The sequence below is a fragment of the Ptiloglossa arizonensis genome, chromosome 4, assembly GCF_051014685.1.
Source record: "Ptiloglossa arizonensis isolate GNS036 chromosome 4, iyPtiAriz1_principal, whole genome shotgun sequence".
NCBI lineage: Eukaryota > Metazoa > Arthropoda > Insecta > Hymenoptera > Colletidae > Ptiloglossa > Ptiloglossa arizonensis.
The window spans coordinates 23155110-23173619 of NC_135051.1; the positions used below are offsets into that span (position 1 = coordinate 23155110).

The window sequence follows — 18510 nt, forward strand, 5'->3', positions numbered from 1 at the left end:
GAGAACACGATGAACGAAAAAAACACTTTGTAGCTCGTTAAAAACATACGTAGTCGTTTTCTTTTTTTTAAGCAGTGATTTTCAAACTTGATTTTATTTTCAGAAAGATGTTAAGTGTTTTTTTTGTTTGGAATAAATGTTACCAAAAATCTGGTCGACGTTCGCATCGTGTTCTTTTTTTTTCATTTATTGTTAAAGACATTCCTCGAAATACAGAAAGATTTATTCACAGCATGTACACATATTATTCAGTCCTTTCGACAAGAATGATTCAAAAATAGCTGTCAACTGATTGTGATCCGAGCCACTCTCACAAAGATTACTCAAATCTAAAAATATCAGCTGTTGGAAAACTTTTAAAGTTTCAAAACAAGAAACTCTATTTATCGATCTACGTAATTCACACCTGGACGTTTCCTGTTAACTCGATAACGACAGAATGTATCTCGATCAGTACTCTAAACAGACACTCTAGATTGTCACTCCATCTTTGACAATTCTTTGTTTGGCAGGGTTGCAGTTTCTCAAATTTTCCAATATTGACCAATATTGATCCAATATTGATTTTGATTAAAAACAAAAATCATCCATATAAAAATTAACAAGTTGCATAAATCATACCACAATAGTAAGCAATCTTCAGAAAAAAATATAACCTTCACTAGAACAAATGAGCAGTTAAGTATCATTTCCCAAAATAAAAATATAAATAAAGTCACACAAGAGTCTCAAAACTGTATAAATAAAATTATAAAAAAATCTGAACAATCTGTACCGTGTATCATCTTAAAATAAAAGTTAGCTTGTAAACAATAAATCGAAAAATTTTTTCATAGACGTGAACTGAAAATAAATTTAACCGATCTCTTTAAATGAACCGTTTATGGTGTTCACGTGTTTTAAAATTTACTCAATGGGTGAAATACGAAGGCACGTTGTTACGTGTCATTTAATGAAGGTTAGTTAGGACGCTAAGGTTGGGAAATTTAGAGATGATCGAACAATGAAGACGAAGGACGATCTTTTGTCCGTGCACGCGCGCTCTCATTATCATATCAAGCACGTTCGAACTGCCGGACGTTACTTCAATAAACACTCATGTTTTAATCGCGTCCGGTACTTACTTCGTCCCTGTGATGCCGCCTTTGACGTTTTTAACACGAATTGGTGACTCCTTTGGAACATTTCGTTTCATTTGAACGCGAGAAAAGTCTCGAGAAGTCTTCCACCATCTTTCGAAAAACCATAAATATATTAATAAATTCAAAAATAAAGGAAAAAGAGTTCCAGTGCTCAGTGTGTTTATATTCGTATTTAAGATGTTTTTAAATTCAGTATTAAAGATGAAACAAAGATGCATCGTAAGAACAGTGAGGAGTATTGTTTGGAAAGAATATAGAATATTTATTGCTATGAAAATTTCTGAATATTCGTGTGTGAACACTTGCACTGGTTTAATATTATTGAGACAGTATTTTCAATCTTTCGTCAAGGTGTATTCTTGGTATATTGTGTAATAGTATACTGTCTACGCGAATGTCAATATATTGACGTAATTTCAATAATATCAATCACTCTATTTTTCGATATATCGTATGGATTCATAATAGCAACTCCGGACGATTAATATTGTCGCCAATATTCGATATTGCAGAATATTGACTATGTGGAGATACCTTTAGACATTAAAAATTATAACGCACCGGAGGGATAATATTTGTTTTTAAAATATACAATTTTGATCATCTTTCGACGTGGTCTTTCCGGTCAATTGAAATCTTTCTTGAGATAACAACAAATTACAATATAATGGAGGATAAAGAGAAAAATTCTAATACAATGCAGGATAAAAAAAACAAAATTATAATATAATAGAAGATACAAATCTAAAATTATAATTATAACAAAATTATAATATAATAGAAGATACAAATCTAAAATTATGATTATAACAAAATTATAATATAATAGAAGATACAAATCTAAAATTATAATTATAACAAAATTATAATATAATAGAAGATACAAATCTAAAATTATGATTATAACAAAATTATAATATAATAGAAGATACAAATCTAAAATTATAATTATAACAAAATTATAATATAATAGAAGATACAAAAGTAAAATTGTAATTTAATGGAAGATGAAAGAACAAAATTATAATATAATAGAAGATACAAAAATAAAATTATAATTTAATGGAAGATTAGAAAAAACAAAATTATAATATGATGGAGGATAAATTGAAAAAAAGTACAAAGGTTGTGGAACATTTATTTTGAAAATATACAATCACGACTGTTTTCGACGTAGTCTTCTTAAATGACATTCATTCTGTCAACTTGCATCTCTCTCAACATAACAAAGTTGCAGTTGCACCAAATCACTCTGACAAGTCCGATGATAACCTACTTTCTGTCCTCGATGAATCTTTCTAGCTCTCGGTCGAACAGTTATCCTTGTATAAATTTGTAAACCAACTGATACACGGTGTAAAAATTTAACGAGAGCACGATCTTTCGGTATTTGTTCTCGTAATGGAGCGACCCCGACAAAACACGCCTATAACGTAAACAACGACGTTTAACTCTCGACTCTAAAATCGCTAAATAACCGCGGTAAAGTTCTCCAAAGTGCTATTTTTGTCGAGTTCGCATAGCGTTTTTACACGTTTGTGTTTCTACTTATGGATGGGTCCTCCAGTGTTGACAGAAACACGTTGAATTTATTAAAAACTTGTTAAGGATCACAGATTGACGTTTAGTGTTTATTATCGTGTCTATAAATTTGTGTACAGTATTTATAAGATTCGCATTCTTTCGGACAGATATTTCCAAAAGCGATACACAGTATTCTGTTTTCTCGATTCGCTTAATTAAATGTCAAAGATATGCCAGCACATTTAAAGCTATCGATTACACGACCAAATCTGGTTTGTTTTATGTTAAACACTTCAGATTCTTTGTCCGATAGCAGTGAAAAAACGTGAAAAGGTTTTTTTAAAATACACCAACGAGCTTCTGGGGACCGATAAAATAGGTTTATATTTCCTCCTGTATTTTTAATAACTTGGATAAAAAAATTCAATGGAGAAGAGAAATATTAGAGAGACAAAAATACGTTAAATTAAACACGATTTATTTATGCGTAATTTTAAAACCATACTGGCAATGTTAATTAATAATAAATACGATTTCAATTGGGAATTTTTATTAAGAATCTGAAAATCGTTTCGAAAATTTCACTTTTGTATTTTTAAAATTTTTCTACGTCTCTAGTATAGAAGGTTTTATTGTTATCTTTTTGCGCGTTGTAAGCGAGTTTTTTAATAAAATAATATTTATTCAATCTTCTATTTTTATTATTAATTCTCGAATATGGAAGGTTTTATTCCTAACTTTTTCTACACGTTATAAGCAACTTCTTCTTCAAAAAATTATCCCCCAAATTTCCCCCTTTTACAATTATTTCTCAAGTATGTAAGTTGGTTCTCCTAATATTCTCCACGTTATGAGCAACTTCTTCAAAAAATCATCTCTCAAATTTCCCCCTTTTACAATAATTTCTCGAGTATGCACTCCTAATATTCTCTACGTTATAAGCAACTCCTTCAAAAAATTATCCCTCAAATTTCCCCCTTTTACAATTATTTCTCAAGTATGTAAGTTTGTTCTCCTAATATTCTCCACATTATAAGCAACTTCTTCAAAAAATGATCCCTCAAATTTCTCCCTTTTACAATAATTTCTCGAGTACACACTCCTAATATTCTCCACGTTATAAGCAACTCCTTCAGAAAATTATCCCTCAAATTTCCCCCTTTTACAATAATTTCTCGAGTATGCACTCCTAATATTCTCCACGTTATAAGCAACTCCTTCAGAAAATGATCCCTCAAATTTCCCCCTTTTACAATAATTTCTCGAGTACACACTCCTAATATTCTCCACGTTATAAGCAACTTCTTCCCCAATAAAATCCCCCTTCTATAATCCCCCCACTCGAATCCCTTGAAAGAAGTTTCCCTCTCATCGAAAACGATGTATTCCCACTTCGTTGGCGCCCACGATGCACGGAACGAAAAAAACAAACGCCTCGATTGACAACGAAATCACTGTCCGATAAGAGCGCCGGATGCATGACAGAAAATTCGTCATCGCCCCGATAGAGCGTCGCAGTTTCGCGACGCTAACTAACGAAGTAATCCCAAGCTGGTATCAGCCGCTCCGCGCGTGTTCGTGTACGCGTACGTGTTCAGCCATTGTAAACATGTCTCCACTAGCAAAATCTAATATTCCAGGTGGGAACGACGATGTGTATTGGTCTCTGACTTCGGCCAATTAACGACCGTGTCCATGTTGTAACAGATCGAAGGTTTTCGCGATCGCCGAAAAACCTGAGTGATTTTCGCTCGTCGTCGCGATTCGTACGTAGTGACCTTGAAATTTCGTGAAATTAATCGACGCGATTAGACATTGTTTTTCTAATTTTTTTTTCGTCGTTTCGCGCGTGCATCGAGACGCTATCGATACGTCCACACGAAGAATCGACGCGATAGGATCGATTATAAATGAACAAACCGAAGCACCGTGAAATCGAGTCACAGTGCGAAGTTCCACGATCGAGAATCTTGTAACATAACATCTGATCGATCATGCACGAAATTCGTGAGGTTCCGGAGGAATCGAACACTCTTCTATTCCCGAATCGACCTTCCCATCGGATGATATCTGAGGTATGACTATTTTTCGTTTCTGTTACGCACCCGATTGATTAGATAGCGCTTTGCAGAGATAGGAGAAACTTTCCTGTTGTTTGGAACTTTTATCGGTCGCAACGTCGACCACGGATCATTATCCCCTTGCGTTCTTTTCTTTTTTTTTCTTATTTTTCTTTATTTTTTACAAATCGAATCGAGAACGTGAATTCATTCGAAGAGAGAAACTACGGTTGTGATCTTTTTCGTGAAAGTTCCTAACGATCTGAGTGTCTCGGTGGTCACTGGTGACCAGCACTGTAAATTCACGTTTCAGGAATGATGTTTGTAATTTTGGAAATTTTAAATACCGGTACTGTGGTTCACGAAGCTGTGAAATAACAAATACGTCGATAAAGTATCTCGAGTATTTTTAATTTTTAATTTTCGAGCAAAAATCAACGAGTTTCTCCGGCAAAAATTATCGAATATTTTAATAGAAACTTTTTACTTTTTTTTTTTTTGCAAATTGTCAATTTTTCGTGTTTCGTGTCAATCTTCCTGGAACAATGATTCTCGATCGTGAGAATGCGAAATGGATTTTTTCTGCTTGAAATTACTAAACTGTTCCCTTGGCTGTGAAATAATTATTTTGTCAACAATAATGTGTTGCGTTTGAAAACATAGCGTGGGAATCGAGTAAATTTTAGTACCAGCGGGGAGATTTGTTCCGAATGTTCTGTGAATAGAACACTGGTACACAATAGATGCAAACGGCTCCTTTTCCAAGCGCCTCTCATTGTACAGAGAATGAACGTAAATATAACGATAAAGCAGAATGCAGTCGGTGTGGAAGAATGCATTTGTTGGTGAAATTAATTCGTCGAAACAACGCGCAAACGAAAGCCACGGAGGAAATACGAGCGACCTAAAATAGTTCATAGTTCAGTACAGAAAATGAAAACACTTTGAGAAATTCAAATGGAAAATATTCACATAAAAATCTTCCAAGCGAAATATTATCTAAAACTTAGATCTGAAATATTCTCCCAAAAATTCTCATCAAAATGTACATTACATTTCACATTCTCGCTCTGATTAATTCCCTTTCAGAATTCTCGATTTAACAATAACAATACATCTGTACACCACGAGTGCAGCGAGAGAAGGCGAACAATAATAATAGAGAAAGAGAGGTAAAAAATAAAAAATGAATATACACAGAGAAAAATTAGATTAAATTTCTCAATAGAAATAAATGGTACATTTGTTGTCAACTTAACCTAATTGTAATTCCACGGATTAATTCAACTCTCGTTTAATCGCCGCGGCTCTCGTTTCCACACACGGTTGAAAAATATCATAATTTATCCCGACGTCGCATCCGCGCGAACAAAGAGGGTGAGGGGGAGGGAGAAGGGGGGTGTTCTAAATTTTAATTCCGTATTTTTTCATCGTTGAGAAAAACTTGCGTAAGATAGGTAGTACTATATTCCGGCGCGTTGAGTTTTCCCCTTGAAGTCCTCAGACGACGTAGGATTAAACGTCCCGCTCGCTTAATATTTATGGAACGCGTTCTATGCACGGTTTACATACACTCGTGGACAAACGTTGCATAACTTAACGCGTTGTACGTGGCCCGTGCGACGACGAGCATCATAATTTATATCGTGTAATACATCGTGCGCAGATAATATAGATAATACTGATCGCCACTAAATGTTTTATCAATGACGCGCGCGGGATATCGTCGCGTCCGCGTCGAATCGAATTACACGTTACAAGCGTAATTGTTTAAACACGTTGCACCGATATTTCACCAATTAGGCATTCACGAGACAGAGATCGACGAGAAAAGTGACGAGGAACGATTTGTCTCAATTCGCCGCGAACGAAACGATCTAAGAGCCACGTGGAGCGAGCTGTGACAACCTGAGGGATAGGTCAGTGAAATTCTTATCGCCGTTATCTAGCTCCGGCTCGTTTCATTTTTTATGCCTTCGATCAAGAGCGAGAAAGAGCGAGATACTGGTTATCGATGGTGGGGATAAGTTTGTGACAACCTGAGAGACACTACTGTAAATGGAATCGTTTGTTGTCCTAGCTCCGGCTCGTTTCACTTTTTATGCCTTCGATCAAGAGCGAGAGCGAGCGAGATACCGGTTATCGATGGTGGGAATAAGTCTGTGACAACCTGAGAGACACTACTGTATATGGAATCGTTTGTCGTCCTAGCTCCGGCTCGTTTCACTTTTTATGCCATCGATCAAGAGGGAGAACGAGCGAGATACCAGTTATCAATGGTGGGGAAAAGCCTGTGACAACCTGAGAGACACTACTGTAAATAGAATCATTTGTTGTACCAACTCGTTACGTTCGTTGGTGTCCTATCTGGATTAAAGTATCGATTTTGAGAAGAAAAAAAGGAGTACTTTTTCTTTACACTTTTTTCATTTAGTTGACTATTGGAAACAATTAATAGGAGATAATGGGAAAACAAATACACAAAGTAGAAGTATAATACACGAAAGCACGGTATACAATAATAGAGAGAACAGGATACAATATTTATTACAATAATAAAGTGAAAGGAATCAATTTTTTGAAATTGTTACTGGACTGAGAACCCACTGCAACGTTAAACATTGTTTTTTTTTTTCACTATTTTCACAAGCGAAATAAATTGAATGTTGTTGATACATCAATAACGTTCGAGATTCGATACGGAGTTTTTGTTTGTTGAAAGAACTAGTTGTCTGGAAAGCATCGTGGAAGTGAATGAGGTTTCTAGCACGTTCTCGATCGACGAGACGATTCTTTATCTCGTCGATGATATAACTTCGAACCGACGAGACTCGTGGCACGAGGGCCAGGTAATCTCGTATTTCAGGAGCTACCAATGTAGCGATAAGAAAAGGGTCGATTGCAAAGTTCGAGAGATATCGATACATAGACGAAAACTTCGTGGAAAATTCTCGACAAATATCATCGTTTGCAGTTTATCTGTACCCGAGGAAAGCGGAAATGTTTCGTGAAATACAGTTGGATAGATAAGTAATGGACTACTTATAGAATTTTTCTTTATTCGAATACCTGATAATTTTTTTTTTTGTTGCAGTCGTCTGCTTCGATTTTTTCTGCAGTTCATCGTTATTTTTCAAACTGAATTTTCATTTAACATTCGAATAATGATATTCGAGTACTCAAGTATTCGAATAATGATGTTCGATTACTCAAATATTCGAATAATGATATTCGAGTACTCAAATATTCGAACAATGATATTCGAGTACTCGAATATATGAATAATGATGTTCGAGTACTCAAGTATTCGAATAATGGTATTCGAATACTCAAATATTCGAACAATGATATTCGAGTACTTAAATATACGAACAATGGTATTCGAATACTCAAATATTCGAACAATGGTATTCGAGTAGTCAAATATTCGAACAGTAATACCGAAAAACTCAAATATTCGAATAATGCTGTTCAAATACCCAAGTATTACAACTTTGTTCATAGAATTCGAATAATCCAAGTCCCTGAGAAGCGATCAACTGTAACGACACGCGTAATAAACGGTATATAAAGAAATCGTTCCTATTGCAATAAAAATTCGCAAAGAAAGAACGATTACATAAGGATCTCGAGTTATCTTTCTCATCGTTAACATAAACCGTATTTCGGTAAAGCGTACACTTCAACGAATAAGACTTAAACAAATCCCTGGTATCGTAACAGAGACGTACAAATCATCGAAACGATTTAATCGTAATCCCGAATTATTGTACCCGTCCGAAAATTCAAATCGATCTTCCACCGTAAGAATCGTTGATCGTTGATTTTACAATAAAAAAAAAAAATTACACATCACGCCGTTACGTAATATTTCCACGTAACTGTGAGTCATCGTACGAATCTAATTTCCACAAAACGAAACATTCGTTTACCATCTCGTCAACTGCTATCGTTACGATAAACACGTAGATTCGTTCCACGCTTCTCTATTGTTGTTGCAAGTAGGAACACACATATCCCGCGACAACAACAATAATTTACAACGACTCTACGAACCACGTCGATTGGAAGTACGCGTTCTGTTTACCACCGGTAAAATCGGATTTGCGAGCGACTTAAACCACGATATTCCCAGAAGATTCTGTTTGCTCGAAAATAGTATCACGCATCGAGCACGTACCGTACGATCGGTACCGTCGTCATTTTGTATACATTTCAGTGGCCATTTATTGCACGCTCGTTTTTCACTAACAAAGACTTTCGCTGATAAAAATTTATTGCGTTAAGTCGCGTAGACGCTCGATGCCCGCCGACTTCATCTTAGCCCAGAGCGATTTCACGGACCTTAATCCTTGATTAAGGTTTCCAGCCAAAGGTGTTCTCGAACAAAAGAATCGTATCGTTCGTTGTTTGCGTGTAATGTTTAAACGATTTGCAACACTTTCGCGGTGACTTTCTACGATCGAAGGGCATTCCTCGGAGTCAGTAGAATCATTGCGTCTCTGGTCAGACAAGCGTTGAACACGTGCCAGGATTTTGAAGAGAGTACACGAGAACAGTACAAGTTTCAACACTTGGCAATTTATGTCGAGTGTAGGTTCGACATCACATTTTTTACACCAATGTTGAGTGTAGGCTCGACATCACATTTTTTACACCAATGTTGAGTGTAGCTCAATATCACACTTATTACACCAATTTTGAGTGTAGCTCAACATCACATTTTTTACACTAATGTTGAGCTAAACTCGACATCATATTTCTTACACCAATATCAAGTCTAGCTCAACATTACATTTCTTACACCAACGTTGAGTTTAGCTCAACATCACATTTTTTACACTAATGTTGAGCTAAACTCTACATCACATTTCTTACACCAATGTCAAATCTAACTCAACATCACATTTCTTACACCAATGTCAAGTCTAGCTCAACATTACATTTCTTACACCAACGTTAAGTTTAGCTCAACATCACATTTTTTTACACTAATGTAGAGTGTAGCTCAACATCACATTTCTTACACCAATGTTGAGTGTAGCTCAATATCACATTTATTACACCAATGTTGAATGTAGCTCAATATCACATTTCTTACACCAATGTTGAGTGTAGCTCAACATCACATTTCTTACACCAATGTAGAGTGTAGTTCAACATCACATTTCTTACACCAATGTTGCGTTTAGCTCAACATCACATTTTTTACACTAATGTTGAGCTAAACTCGACATCACATTTCTTACACCAATGTTGAGTGTAGCTCAACATCACATTTCTTACACCAATGTTGAACTACACTCGACATTATACAATACAATTTAAATAAAAATATAAATGAGATATTTGTTACATACTCTGCATTCTTACGATACATTATTATATCGAGAACCCTTTTTTTATCTATTTTGTAAATTAATCAAGGACTTATTGGTAGGTAACGGAAATTAAGGAGTGCAAATTGTTAAAAGGTACTTAATTGCAAATTTTGTAAAAAAATAAACGAATGTTACTGTACTGGGCGTTAAACTTTTTTTTAACATACTTTTACGACTTATTCTTGCGGTAAATTTTAATTGGAAACTATATACATAGAATTGAGATATAGTACAATGTAGTTTCTTAAGAAAGTATAGATTTTTGGAGTGCATTGTACAGGGACCATTATCCGTGAAGCTTTCAATTACAATAGAGTAAGAAATCGAGCACTCAAAAGGGTGACAGTTTAATTTGAGACAGCGTTTCTCGCAGAAGGTACCATTTTTCTCCGAGAGTCAATAATTTAATACCATCGAACCTTTATAATTTTTTCAATGGAACTAAGAAGGTGAAAAACTTCGAAGGGTCGACTTCAGAGATTAAAGGATTCATGTCACGCGACTTTAACGAGAAAATTGGATTTCTTCTCCAATGATTCAAAGTCGAGATAATTTCTCGTGCCGCTTCGGATCGTTTTCCCATAAAAAGTTCCATTCCATCTACGTTGGCCTTGCAGTAGACCGTTATTTCGTTATCGTTCGGTACCATTATCTGTGAAATGGACTTTTTCTGTTTACGGGCATGCTATTGTTAACGTCGGACGTGTTCGAATGGTCGAGTATCAAAGCGATTGCATTGGGCTTTCTGAAATTGGAAAATTATTCTCTCAAGAAATTGAACTGAACTTTTTGTCACAATAATGAAATCAATGCAATTGATGAAATTAATGAAATTACTGAAATCAATGTAAGCAATGCAATTGATGAAATTAATGGAATTACTGAATCAATGAAATCAATGAAATTGATGAAATTGATGAAATTGATGAAATTGACGAAATTGACGAAATTGATGAAATTGATGAAATTGATGAAATTGATGAAATTGATGAAATTGATGAAATTGATGAAATTGATGAAATTGATGAAATTGATGAAATTGGCGAAATTGACGAAATTGGCGAAATTGACGAAATTGACGAAATTGACGAAATTGACGAAATTGACGAAATTGGCGAAATTGATGAAAACGATGAAATTGATGAAATTGGTGAAATTGATGAAATTGATGGAATTGATGAAATTAATGAAATTTCGAGATACGATTACACTCTTTGGAAAGAGGAACAAAAATAGCAAACTATATAAAATTCTCTATTAAAAATTCACTAATCGTCGTAATCAATGGTCAACTATTAAGAGAATAATTAGATTCTCATAGTAATTTTCCTACTCTTGCCAAAAAATCGGTTTCGTCGATGGATCAGCTACCAATGAGTCTCGAATTGAAATTGTACAAATCAAAGTCTCACGAGAACGTCCGTTTCATAAAGTATCGAGCACTTTATCGTTCGAAATCGTCCACAAATCATTTTAGAGAGCTTCTGTGACGTAAATCCGGCGATCCAGAGGCAAAATCTCTGGAATTGGAGTTAATAAAATTATAGAACCGTGAGAAATCGAGGCACCGTGCCAACGGAAAGGATCATCGTCCGTATTCTCGTTCAGAGATCCGAAAGATGCATTCAGTGGCCAAAAAATGAAAGAAGAACGAGTCTGGAATCAACATGTGTTCAATCATCCGACGAGAGACACGAAAATCGCATAAATACAGACTATACAGCTACACGTGTACCTGTTGCACCGAACAGTCGAGCAACACATGGTCCAAACATCGAGTAATAGGTTCGTGAAACTTTCGAGGATCGTTCTCCTCTCAACAGAGAGAAATTTAGATTCATTCGTTAATTTGATTGATCTTCTCTCGATCTAAATAAATTTCTCAACACTTTACGAGCAATTATCGATCATCGCACTTGAAAGATCTTTGAAACACAATCACCCAGAAAAACACTAAACCAATATCGATCTGAAAGTTCTCAGACCGAAGAACAAATATAAACTCTCAAATGTATCTGAAATCAAAGCTAAAATAAAGTATCTGAATCGTACTAGTCTGTTTTTTGCTCTAAAAAAAGGATCAAGCGATTAATTGGTCATATTAGAATATAATTGACGAGTGTCCTTTATTTGAAATCGCTTTGGAGGGTTGTTTGCTTCTGATAATGAGAAAGGTCTGAACAGTTTGAACGACAGAGTCCTCGATATTGTTTTTTATCTCGATTGATAACCAACGAAGAGCTCTTAGCAATCCTCTCGATCAGACTACCCCTCCAGGCTCACCTCGAGGAACCAACATCGATCGAAACGCTCTTGCACTCGAGAAGGAATGCTCAATTTTCAATAAAAGGGGCCACAGTTAACAAATAGGACATCTAGAGAACCTTACAGTCACAGGACAAGTACCTTTCAGAGAATAATACTAAGAAAGGGACATCTAAAGGACTTTTCTCCCTGGACGAGTACTTTCAGAGATTGATACTAACAAAGAAAACATCTGGAGGATCTCTCAGGCACAGGATAAGTACTTTCAGGGAACATCTAGAACCCTAAAGGGAAACCAAGATGAACCCAAGTGTACTCAACTTCTGGAGGACTGAGAAGTAAAAGTAGCAACAATCTAAATGACACGGTGTATCTTAACTGTTTCTCCTTATCTTGAACAATCAATAACGATACTAATCAGGAGAGAAGTCATCGGTCAGACCAATCTGAGGATTAATGTTTCTTAAAGCTCATCTAAGACTCCCTGCAACGAAGAACATAAGCTTGGTCGCCTTTCGACGAGAGAAGCCAATTGCCTCTTCTTATCCCTCCACTTCTTAATCCTCTCGATCGGAAAATAAATAGTTCGAGGATGCAACCAAGATGTGAAAGACGAGCCAGGATCGATCCAGGTGTTCTCAGGCTTGAGAACTTTAAGCTGACTCGCTGAGATCTCTTTGAAATTGAAATTGTTCAGCAACGTGTACCTGGACGTTCTCTTGCCCCAAATAATGAATAACGATACCCACCAGGGGAAACCTGTCATCCCAAAGATGATGAACACTTTCCAAGATGCAACTTAAACAAAGATAGAGAACCATGATCGACCTCGCGCGTTCTCACGCTCGTGTCTTTCACCAAGAGAATCTCGTGTACTGGCTACAAATATTCCAACGTTCTCTTCTTATCTCCAATAACAAGAAAACAGCCACCAATCATCTTAACCAGAGAACAAATACCTTCGAGACTATGACACCTAAGATGCGTCATAGGCTCGACAACTTGCCAGCTGAGCGTTGTCTTATCCCGAATAATGCACGATGATACCGATCGAGAGAAAATCTGTCATCCCTAAGAACACTTTCCAAGACACGTCTAAGACAAAGATAGGAGACTGAGATCAACTTGGCGCGTTCTCACGTTCAAATGCCTCCTCGTCTTTCACCAAGAGAAGCGGTTTTACCAATCTTGTACCAGCTACACGTATTCCAACGTTTCTCCTCTTATCTCGAACAACAGCAACGAAGAAAGAACACTTGCCATTCCTCTCGATCAGAAAATAAATACTTTCCAAGACACATCTAAGACCCAAAATGACTCCTTGTCTTTAAACAAGAGATACACGTATTCTAACGCTTTCTTCTTATCTCAAACACCAAGAGAACACCTGTCAATCCTCTTAGTCAGAAAACAAATACCCTCAAGACGCATCCAAGACTCGAAAGACTCACCAAGGATAGATCCAGACTCTTCCATACTCTCAAACCTAAACCTCACCTTTTGACAATCCATTATCATCTGTAAAAGGTCACACACATTCATAGGCACATCCAAGACCCAAAATGCCGCCTTCTGTACCTTCAAGAGAACCCTGCATTAGTTACACATGTCTCACAGTCCTCTTCTTATCCTAAATCACCTATCAATCCTTCTAATCAGAAAACAAATACCCTCAAGACCCATCCAAGATTCGAAAGACTCACCAAAGATAGATCCAGACTCTCCAGGATAAGGAGAGCATACTCTCAAACATAAATCTCACCTTTCGAGAAACCATTATTATCTCTAAAAGATCAAACACTTGTATAGGCACATCCAAGACCCAAAATGCCTCCTTCTCTACCACCAAAAGAACCCCAAATTAGCTACACATGTCCCATCATCCTCTTCTCATCCCAAACAATCCCCAAAACACCTATCAATCTTTCCAATCAGAAAACAAATACCCTCAAGACTCGAAAGACTCACCAAGGATAGATCTAGACCTCCACACTCTCAAACCTAAACATTCCACAACCTCGATTCCTCGATCCAGCTAGGGTCTTCCACATTAACCACACATGTCTCACAGTCCTCTTCTCATCCCAAATCACCTATTAATCCTTCTAATCAAAACCCAAATACCCTCAAGAGGCATCCAATACTCGAAAGACTCACCAGGAATATATCTAATCTTTCGCACTCTCAAACCTAAACTTTCTACAATCTCGATCCTTCGATCCATCTTGGGTCTTCCACATTAGCTACACATATCTCACAGTCCTCTTCTCATCCCAAATCACCTATCAATCCTTCTAATCAGAAAACAAATACCCTCAAGAGGCATCCAATACTCGAAAGACTCACCAGGAATATATCTAATCTTTCGTACTCTCAAACCTAAACATTCCACAATCTCTATCCCTCGATCCACCTCGGGTCTCCCAAGACCCACTCCCCGAAGACACTCGTCCACGGTCCACGAGCCCGCCGTGATCCCCTCGCGTCCCGAAGGTACACCGCGTTCCGTTATCGCGGCGCGTTTCAATCTCCGCGGCTGGTTTCGTACCATCGGGCATCTCGCGCAGAAGCAATGAGCTGTCCGCGGTCGAACGATGCGCGAGACAAGCCGCTATCAGACGAAGGACGTAGGTGGTGCGAGCCGCGCCGAATCCATCGGATTTAGTTAATGTCCAGCGCTCGGTGGACTCGGATGTCGTACCGGCACGAGCGTAACATGACAGAGGAGCACGTACACGTCTGAACAGATAACCCTCTGGTACCCCTTGGTTTTACACACGTCTGGTTCCAACGAGACCTGTAACCCCTACGATCGATACCAAGACCGAGTGTGCGAGAGAGACAACCGTGAGAAACCAACTACACCAAGAACACCATCCAAGACTGTGGTTTCGTCGTGTTTTATTTCCATACATAACACTTTCGACGGTTGCTCGGTGATTCGATCGTTCGTCAGAGATCCTCTCGGGTGTACACGATCCACGTCGATCGTTTCGCGTGCGCCCTAAGGTATTCTTCCAGCTCGTAGATCGGTTCGACGCTCCACCGAGTGCTTTGGAGTGGTTCCAAACGGTGTTTCTTTACCTTTGTTTTTTTGTTTTTGTTACTTTTGTTGTTCATTCTTCTTTTGGAGAAGTTCCAGCGGCACGTGGTGTTTTTTTTTCTCTTTTTTCGAATTTCCAACGCGGCGCGCGAATCACTCGCGCGATACCACGTGGACGCGTTTCGCTACCTCGTGTCTCGTAACTGGAGAACATCGCGAAGATCGTGGACAACGGTCTTGGTGAATTAGAGAAACGTTTATGGTACACGGAGGTTGGGATTCTGCGAGATCGGGATCGAGATCGATCGATCGATGTAAGAGTGTCACTTTTTCGAGGTAAGTTTTTTTCATATATTTTCTCACCTGTTTGAAATGACGTTCTTGGAACCGTTCTTGGGGAACCGGTTTTCTCCTCGCGAGGAAACTGAGCAGGGACGATTAGGGGATCAGGATGTGTCAGGAACGAAGGAGTGAGGAGGTACGGTGCTGATGGTGAAGGAATTGTTCTTTATGGGGAATTTATCTAAAGGAAGTTTGAATAGTTTTAGAAGTTTCGAGTCGGAAGATTCTTTCAGGGAACGTTATTACCTTTTTGAGATTGTTAAATGGCATTATTGGTGAACAAAGACGGAGGAAGTGTACCATAGTAATGTTCAAGGTCACCTGAAGTTAGAAGTGGAATACACAGTGAGCATCTTTAGATTTGTTGCGAACGATAGTTAGAATTCTAATAGAATTTGTCTTCTGGCTGACAAAAAATGTTTAAAGTGTAGCATGTTATTTAAATGTAATTTATAATAATTTTTAGTGTGTAATAATATTCAGCTGGAAATTAGAAGTAAAGTATCGAGTACTTTTACAATATCTTGTTTAGATGAATTGTTAACCTCTTGGTTAATCAATTCTTTAACTTTTACTAGTTGAATGTAATAATAATGTTTAATGTGTAATAATATTCAGGGTTACCTGGAAGTTAGAAGTAAAGTATGGAGTACTTTTACAATACCTTGTTTAGATGAATTGTTAACCTCTTGGTTAATCAATTCTTTAACTTTTACTAGTTGAATGTAATATATAATAATGTATAATGTGTAGTAATATTCAGGGTTACCTGGAAGTTAGAAGTAAAGTATCGAGTACTTTTACAATACTTTTTACAATACTTAAGAGTCCTTTTAAGTTAACCTCTTGGTTAACAATTCTTAGAAAAATAAAAAGTAGACAAATTCAACTCCTTCGATTGAAAATGGTAACGAAGCTTCCAATAATGTTTATCTTTCGCTAGAAATATTTAATATCGGGAGAAAGTACAGTATCGGGAAAAAATTCTCCTTTAAGAATACAAACAAAAGTCATTTTTATTTCTAATCACACTTCACACGTATCTCAAGACACCTTACAAAAGATAACACTATCCTCGTATAATAAATATTCAATTCGCACAAAACTGTTCGACAATAAAATTCGAAAATTTGCAGCCCTGATCTGAACTACAAAATACAAAAAATAAACATTTTCTCTTGTTTTTACACTTCGATCGCAAATGAATATCGTTCCAAAAAAAAGTAATAATAACAGTTCAATAATAAAATTCGAAAATCTGCAGGCCTGATCTGAACTACAAAATACAAAAAATAAACAATTTCTCTTGTTTTTACACTTCGATCGCAAATAAATATCGTTTAAAAAAAAAAGTAATAATAACAGTTCAATAATAAAATTCAAAAATTACATTTTCGGAAATAAATATCGTTCCAAAAAAAAAGTAATAATAACAGTTCAATAATAAAATTCAAAAATTACATTTCTACACTTTGACTACAAATCAATGTCGATATTTAAGAAAAAGTATCATTAACCCAATCTCCACAATCGAAAAAAAAGTATCAGTAAACACAAGTTTATACATATCTCGTGTCCACGTTCCAACAATGAATGAACAATTCTCGAGCAGACTATAATAACTATAAACACCAATGCCAAGGAACTGTATCGTTGAGTTCACTCGATCTCGCAAATTCCTTCAAAAATTACGTAACCGTGTAAACGGATACGGAGCAATTAAACTAGCGATCGTAAATATCGATCGAGGACTATTTATCCATAATAATTACACTTGAAAATAGCTGCATCTCGATAACTCGCTATGCAGCGCCGCTCAAGACTTTTTTCTCTCACGATTCCGCGTTTGTAAATTTCCACAGGCTCGTGATAACTTTAAAAAAAAAATAATATTAATCGCCTCGCGTCACACGAGAATTCTTCAATTGTTACAAATCGTTACACGTGACGATGTTGAACCAAATTTCCTCGATTTCACGAAATCTGATCAATTCGATGCATTGCCACGTTGGTCTCGTCTCTTTCGTACACGGTTCTCCTTGTCCCTCGGATATTGTTCGTTTTGTTCACGTGGCAAGCAATTAACGATGCCTGGGATATTTTCCGACCGTCCAATAGGAACTGAGAACACCGTGCACGAAAACATTTCGTGGAAATTCCGAGATTCCGTAGCCTGGTATCATCTAGCGAGGCAAACGTAGAAAAATCGTTTCGTGGTAAACGTGACTCATCGTGGCTCGATGCGCGGGAAAACGCCACGTTTCGAAATTCAGTAACGTAATTTATCGTCGAACGATATTTAACGCTCGTTATCGTATCGGTATCGAGATCACGGATATCGAAACGTCAGAAGTTTCCGTGTGGATCGGGCCTGAACTCGATGCGAAACAGACTGGACTTCGAAACGACCCGACCGGGGAATTTCTTTTCCACTGTTATGTGTCGAATGATTCATCGTGCTCTGAAATTTTCCAATTCCATCGGGCTCTGGTTCTGGGTTCATGGGTAGCTGGACACGTCGATATTTCTCTTTAAAGAGAGCCCCTACGGAGGCACGAAGCACGCCTGCACGATTTATTTAATATTAAAAAAGAGACGAGAGGGTGTGGTTTTAGGAGACACGAGGCTGGTTGAAAATTGACGAAAGAGAGTACAAAGTTGAATGAAAATTAAATAATATTGTGTGGACAGTGATTGTGTGTATCTTAGTTGGGGAGTACATAATAATGATTATTATAAACAATCGACGAAAA

General features: G+C 37.0%; 1 protein-coding gene across 4 annotated transcripts in view; it reads left to right on the forward strand.

Moving 5' to 3' along the window:
• Positions 1-4211: 4211 nt before the first annotated feature.
• LOC143145669 (choline/ethanolamine transporter flvcr2a) overlaps positions 4212-18510 on the forward strand; it is a 30433-nt gene continuing 16134 nt past the window's right edge. The window contains exon 1 of one of the 4 annotated variants that reach the window (XM_076309263.1): positions 4212-4741. In XM_076309263.1, the coding sequence (XP_076165378.1) occupies positions 4661-4741 (81 nt within the window). In that variant the 5' untranslated portion in view covers positions 4212-4660. Of the gene's footprint in view, positions 4742-15022; positions 15752-18510 lie in introns of those variants that run through there. The other 3 variants (XM_076309262.1, XM_076309260.1, XM_076309261.1) reach the window with 3 other exon arrangements.